Source organism: Zingiber officinale, chromosome 7A (assembly GCF_018446385.1).
Source record: "Zingiber officinale cultivar Zhangliang chromosome 7A, Zo_v1.1, whole genome shotgun sequence".
Taxonomy (NCBI): Eukaryota; Viridiplantae; Streptophyta; class Magnoliopsida; order Zingiberales; family Zingiberaceae; genus Zingiber; species Zingiber officinale.
The window spans coordinates 92,629,824-92,636,227 of NC_055998.1; the positions used below are offsets into that span (position 1 = coordinate 92,629,824).

General features: G+C 43.1%; 2 protein-coding genes across 2 annotated transcripts; one reads left to right on the forward strand and one right to left on the reverse strand.

Annotated features, from left to right (window-relative positions):
* Window positions 1–2,606: 2,606 nt before the first annotated feature.
* On the forward strand, window positions 2,607–4,269 carry LOC122001790 (GDSL esterase/lipase At1g28650-like). Its single transcript, XM_042556717.1, has 4 exons — window positions 2,607–2,930; window positions 3,001–3,359; window positions 3,431–3,707; window positions 3,783–4,269. The coding sequence occupies exons 1-4, from the start codon at window positions 2,696–2,698 to the stop codon at window positions 4,055–4,057; spliced, it is 1,146 nt and encodes a 381-aa protein (XP_042412651.1). The 5' UTR covers window positions 2,607–2,695; the 3' UTR covers window positions 4,058–4,269.
* Window positions 4,270–4,325: 56 nt separating this feature from the next.
* LOC122001791 (UBP1-associated protein 2C-like) lies at window positions 4,326–6,078 on the reverse strand. The gene is made up of 2 exons (XM_042556719.1): window positions 4,988–6,078; window positions 4,326–4,442 (listed from the first exon to the last, which is right to left on the reverse strand). Exon 1 carries the CDS (start codon window positions 5,985–5,987, stop codon window positions 4,989–4,991), a length of 999 nt encoding a protein of 332 aa, XP_042412653.1. The 5' UTR covers window positions 5,988–6,078; the 3' UTR covers window positions 4,326–4,442; window position 4,988.
* Between the last annotated feature and the right edge of the window lie 326 nt (window positions 6,079–6,404).

Genomic DNA, 6,404 nt, shown 5'->3' on the forward strand with positions numbered 1-6,404 from the left:
AGTTATGATGCGGAAACTAATAACTAGTTATACCTTTTGTAGCTTATATACCTCACGATCTTCTGCCGTATTCCTCTTCTTATCTCGGACAATCGAATCACAAGATCGAAAAACAAAAGAAACACAAATTCGAATCACAAATCCGAAACCTAGAATCACTAGCCTCTTGTGTTTGATATTTCAAGATCTAAACAAAAGGATGAACTAGTTATGATGCGGAAACTAATAACTAGTTATACCTTTTGTAGCTTATATACCTCACGATCTTCTGCCATATTCCTCTTCTTATCTCGGACGTCGTGTGGGCAACGATCTACCGAGATGAGAATCCACTCAAGCTTCCTTCTTCTCCTACAAGATCCGGCCACCAAGAATTTTCAAGAGATGAAGAACTTCGACCACCAACCAAGCTCCAAGGGATGCAAAGAAACAAAGCCTCATTTCTCTACTTCTTCTCCAAGTAAAATCCGGCCACCAAGAGTCTCCTAGAGAGTTGATACCGCCAACCAAAGAAGAAGAAAAGGAGAGGATGAGGGTCGACCACACCAAGGAAGAGAGGGACAATAGAAGATGTATTGTTCTATGGTGAGACACCTCTACCCTCTCTTTTATATTCCTTGGTCTTGGCAAATAAGGAAAGTTTTAATTAAAACTTCCTTAATTTCCTTACCATCGAAAAGGAAAATTTAATTAAAATTCCTTTTATTTATTAATGTGGGAGACCCCTACAACTCTTCCCAACAAGGAAAGTTTTAAACACAAAATTAAAACTTCTTAATTTATTTTCAAAAATTTTAAAATAAAAATTTCTCTTTTAGAAATTCTCTTCATGGTTGGTCATACAAGGAAACTTTTATAAATTAAAATCTCTTTATTAAAACGTGTGGATGATTTACAAAAAGAAAAGTTTTTTCTAAAATTAAAATCTTTTTTTTTAACTACAAATAAGGAAAGATATGAATTCTTTCTCTTAATCTTTTGTAGAAAGCTATAAAAGGAAAGATTTAATTTTAAAACTCTCTTTTAAAATCATGAGGATTGTTAAAAAAAAAAAAAGTTTTATCAAAAAATAAAATCTTCCTTTTAACTACAAATAACGAAAGATATCAAACCTTTCTCTTAATCTTTTGTAGAAAATTATAAAAGGAAACATTTAAATTTTAAACTCTCTTTTAAAACCATGGCTTCCACATAAGAAAAGATTTTAAAAAATAAAATCCTTTTAATTTATTGTGGCCGACCACCTAAGCTTGGGTTCAAGCTAGGGTCGACCACCAACTCACCTTGGTTTGGTCGCCCCTAGCTTAGGCTCCAAGCCAGGCTTGGCCGGCCACCTTAAGGTGGGTAAGAAGGTGGGTATGGATGAGTATAAGACTTTATAAATAAGAGGCTACGACAAGGACCGTGAGGAGGAATTGATTTTGGTCTCCCGATGAACTTGAGCTTCCCATGTTCGCCCCGAACACCCAACTCGAGTATATCAATAATAACTCATACCACTAAAGAGTTATTATTGAACTACCGCACCAATCTCATATTACTATATGACTCTTTCTTATCATAAGTGTGTTAGTCTCCCTGTGTTTAACATATAGAATGTTCACTAATTAAATGAGTTACTGACAACTCACTTAATTAATATCTAGCTCCAAGAGTAGTACCACTCAACCTTATTGTCATGTCGGACTAAGTTTCTTCTTGGGGGCATCATCAACCTAGATTCCTAGGACACAGTTTCCTTTTATAATCAACAACACACACTATAAGTAATATTATTTCCCAACTTATCGACCCTATTGATTTATCGAGCTAAATCGAACCATTTGATAAATTAAAAAAATAAATACTAAATATCTGTGTTTATTATTATATCAGGATTAAGAGCACACACTTCCATAATAACAAAGGTTTTGTTCTTTTATGCAGTCAGTATAAAAAGAAACTACCTTAAATGATCCTGCTCAATACACTCAGAGTGTACTAGTGTAATTTTATAGTTAAGATAAACTAATATCAAACTACACTACGACTATTCCAATGGTTTAGTCCTTTCCATCTTAGTCGTGAGCAATTGTTTATAATTTATAAAGAATTGATAACATGATATTCTGTGTGTGACACCACACACCATATTATCTACAATATAAATTAATTGAACAACTACACTTAGCACATAAATGTAGACATTTAACCATATTTTTAGTATACACTCTAACTATTAAAATCTCTCACTCTATTTAAATTATCCACCCTCTAATTCTTGATGCATGTCAAAACACCTATCTCTTTAATTTATTCTCTCCAACTCTTGACACATGTCAGAACCTTCTCTATTCTTAAATTACCTACTCTAAAATAATAAAAGATTACAAATATATAATAAAAAATTATTCAAAAAGAATAAAACTGATAAAAAGATTAATAGAAAATAAAAAAAAACTAATTAAAAAAACAAAACCAATAAAAAACACAAACACACACACACACAACGTGGATGAGAGAATAAGTAGAAGGGTATAAAGGTAAAAAAAAAAATGTGGGAACGAGAGGGGAAGTTGTTACGGGTGGGAAAAGCAGTTCTCATTAAATAAAGGTGTGCGTTGTTGAACCCTATTTCACAAGAACTGAGCTTCGGTTGCATAAATCCAGTTTTGTTTATTTGGTGTGGACTACGATTGATACCGACAGCCATTTCATGGCGGTCTCCCTCTCCCTCCGCCTCTTCGCGCTTGCCTACCTCCACGCTCAGCTCGCCAGCGGCTGCTACACCTCCATTTTCAGTTTCGGCGATTCCCTCGCCGACACCGGCAACCTCCTCCTCTCCACCGGAAGCAACGGCACCCGCGTTGGCCGCCTTCCCTATGGAGAAACCTTCTTCCACAGCCCCACCGGCCGCTTCTCCGACGGTCGACTCATGATCGACTTCATCGGTACAAACCATCCTCCAACTGATTAATTACCTCCCTTTCTAGCCGAATTAAATTCATATATATACTGCAGCGCAAGCGATGGGGCTACCGTTCGTGAGGCCGTACCTAGCTGGTGGAGCAGGGGGCGGCGGCGTCAACTTCGCCGTCGCCGGCGCCACCGCGCTCGACGTCCACTACTTCGAGTCGATGGGGATGGAGATTAAGTGGACCAACTATTCCCTGAGCGCGCAGCTCGAGTGGTTCAGGCACCTCCTGCCTTCTCTTTGCTCCTCTGCCTCAGGTTGCGCCGCTTTCATGAGCGACGCCCTGTTCTTGGTGGGGGAGATCGGGGGGAATGACTACAATCACCCCTTCTCTGCAGGAAGAAGCCTCACTGAGATCACGGCCATGGTCCCCGATGTCGTGCGCGCCATCACCTCCGCCGTCGACGTGAGCTTAATGCTTCGCCGCCGTCAATTAAGAAATTATTCTAAAAGATTCCATTCAATTTTTATGGATAGGAATTGATCGGGATGGGCGTGAGGACGATGGTCGTGCCGGGGAACTTCCCGATCGGCTGCTCTGCCGCGTACCTGAGCCGGTTCCAGAACGAGAAGCGAGATAGTTACGATCCCCGAACGGGATGCATAAAGTGGTTGAACGCCTTCGCCGAGTACCACAACCGCCTGCTGGAGGAGGAGCTGAGGCGGCGCCGCCGCCGGCACCCGGATGTGATCATCAGTTATGCCGACTACTACCAGGCGGCCATGGAGATCTACGCTTCTCCTCAGGACCACGGTGAGATCGCAGAAACCGTCCAATTATTTCCAAGGACAAAATTCAACGGGTGATGCATGTATTAACCGAGCGCAGGATTCGGGGAGTCACCGCTTGCGGCGTGCTGCGGATCCGGCGGCGGCGACTACAACCTGAATTCGACAGCGGGGTGCGGGGAAGAAGGGAGCAGCGTGTGCAGCGATCCGTCGAGGCAGATATCGTGGGACGGGTTACACCTGACGGAGGCAGCGTACAAGGTCATCGCCGGCGGCCTGCTCGGCCGCCACATCATGCCTTCCATTTCACGAGTCTGTCCCGAATTAAACTGGACGGTTCTCGACAACGGCGACGGATACATCTCTTCTTCCTGACCAAGACGATTCAACCACCTGCAGAATCGGAAGAACAGCAAAACTATGATTCTCCACGTTTCCGTGTTTGCTTGCTAAAGATTTCTATCCGATTAAACACTGATTTCGAAGCTTTGAATTCTTTCTAGACAACCTGTTTGCTTGCTTCGCCATTTATAATATTTCCAGATACATTGGCAGAAACAATATCAGATTTCAACACAAATTTCCAAGTTTTACTATGTACGAGCTATGAATCACAGAGAATCATAGTTACAAAACATGAATCTTACTGTAGTTAGAAAATACACACGGAGAACAAACGAACAAAGAGCATAGGGATTACTTCAGAATTGAAGCAGTGTTGTTGATGCCACAGCAACAATCTCTCAACAGTTGAAAGTTCCTGAAGCAATAAGAGATTAAAAAAACACACTAATTAATGTGAAAAATAATTTTAAAAGTTGATTATGGAATATAATGGAATGAGCAATAGGATAATTTACAACACCCATGACCCCTAAAGGAAAATGGAAGATGAGTTTGATGAAAAAGATTTATTAATAATCAGCATTTCCAACCTTATTGTTTTTGGGTCATCATGTGGCACAACTTTGATATGGCCATTGAGTTGGCTCGATCTTGGTTGTCATTAACTGTGTCATTAGGCAACAAGATTCTTCTTTTCTACCCAATGCACAGTAAGGATCTAAATTCCACCTTTCTTTTCTACCCAATGCACATCAAAGATCATTGCAAAAAAAAAAAAAAAGGGATGATGAGCAGTATCAATAAGTTCTATGCAGTATCAATAAGTTCTATGCAGGGAAGTATCTTTTACTACAGTGTCAAGCAATCTTCTAGGCATAGAACAGGGCAATGATATAGATACTAAGAATCAAAGGAATTGAATTCAGAATAATGGTGTAGAAGAAAGTGGAAACACTTTACCTTAGGTGTTTGATGGCATGTTCTGATCCGTCTCTCCACCAGGAACCCTCTGTCCAGGATTGGAATCGGCTGGAGGGTAATACATCACAGTGTAAGGAGCCCCTCTGAGATGAGAGATCAATGGATAACCTACGAGCCCATCTAAGCCAGGACCAATACCTTGTTCGTAAGCTACAACACCACCAAGCGGCTGTGGAAATGAAAAGCTCAGGTTGGGAAGGTGGGTCGGTCCGGCAGCAGCAGGTGATCCAATACGACCGGCAAGGCGGTGGTCCGGTTGAGGGACGCCACCCAAGGGAGCACCTGGTTTCCAGCCGCTACTATAGACTGAAGTGCACCGCAGAACATGGCCATCGATGTTCTTGATAGGTTCCAAGAGCGAGTTCCGCGCCCCATCCACGTTCTTGAAGATAAAGATGGCGAACCCCATGAACTTTCCCGTCTGCGGATCCATCCCTAAGGGGCCCTCTTCGATCTCACCAAAAGAGGAGAAATGGGCGAGGAGACGATCCCATCGCATGTCGGGGGGAACATTACCCACAAACACCATGCGGATCGAGCAAGAGGAGGTGAGGCCTCTGCCATCGAAGAAACGACGAGCGAAAGTCATCCGTCCATGGATCTTCTTGGAAGGCTCCTTGAGGGCGAGAACGGCGCCGTCGGCGTGTTGGAAGGTGACGAATCCGGTGCACATTGTATTACCAGTGTCGCCGTCGAAGTCGACATGTGCGTGCTCGACCTCGCCGTAGGGGGAGAACAGGTAGAAGAGGTCGTCGGTGGCGGTCTCCGTCGATAGGCTGGTAATGTAGATCGTCCGCATCGTCAGGTCGCGGTCGGCGATGGCGCGGACATTAGAGACGATGTCTTGGTCGCCGCGGCAGAAGGCAGTGGCGATGAGGCCACGGAGCTGGTTGATGGGGAAGGAGTCGATGATCAGGCGAACGTCGGCGGGGCTGAGATATACCTCGGGGATGGAGGTGAAGTAATCCTCATCGGCCATGGCTCCCCCGAATGAATTTGGGGGAAACGCCGGAACCCTAATCCTAAACCCCCAAAAGAGAGCGACAGTCGAGTGAGCGGGAGAGCGAGCGAAGCGGGCGGTTCCTCCGGCGGTATCAAACCAAATAAAGGGCGGGAAATTTATAGACTACCGAAGCTTGTTGTGGGCCTCAGTTCTTGGATTGTCGGCCACAGGCCCAATTGGGCCATTAGGAAAAATGAGCCCACGATACGGAGCCAGTGATACTTGACGGCGTGTGCAAGATTTAGTATTATCTATTTCACATGCTGAAATTTTAAAACTCCATTCATTCAAAAATTTACTCCGGTCAATTTACACTCAAATTTAAATTTGAAGATAGATACATTCAAGAGATATAAATATATTAGAGAGGTAGATTCATTAATCAATTTATCC

Excerpts from the sequence above, each read along its gene's own strand:
- LOC122001790 (XM_042556717.1), top strand. The coding sequence starts at position 2,696 with ATGGCGGTCTCCCTCTCCCTCCGCCTCTTCGCGCTTGCCTACCTCCAC. Across the intron at positions 3,360-3,430 it reads CCATCACCTCCGCCGTCGAC|GAATTGATCGGGATGGGCGT; the intron begins GTGAGCTTAATG and ends TTTTATGGATAG. Across the intron at positions 3,708-3,782 it reads CGCTTCTCCTCAGGACCACG|GATTCGGGGAGTCACCGCTT; the intron begins GTGAGATCGCAG and ends AACCGAGCGCAG.
- LOC122001791 (XM_042556719.1), bottom strand. The coding sequence starts at position 5,987 with ATGGCCGATGAGGATTACTTCACCTCCATCCCCGAGGTATATCTCAGC.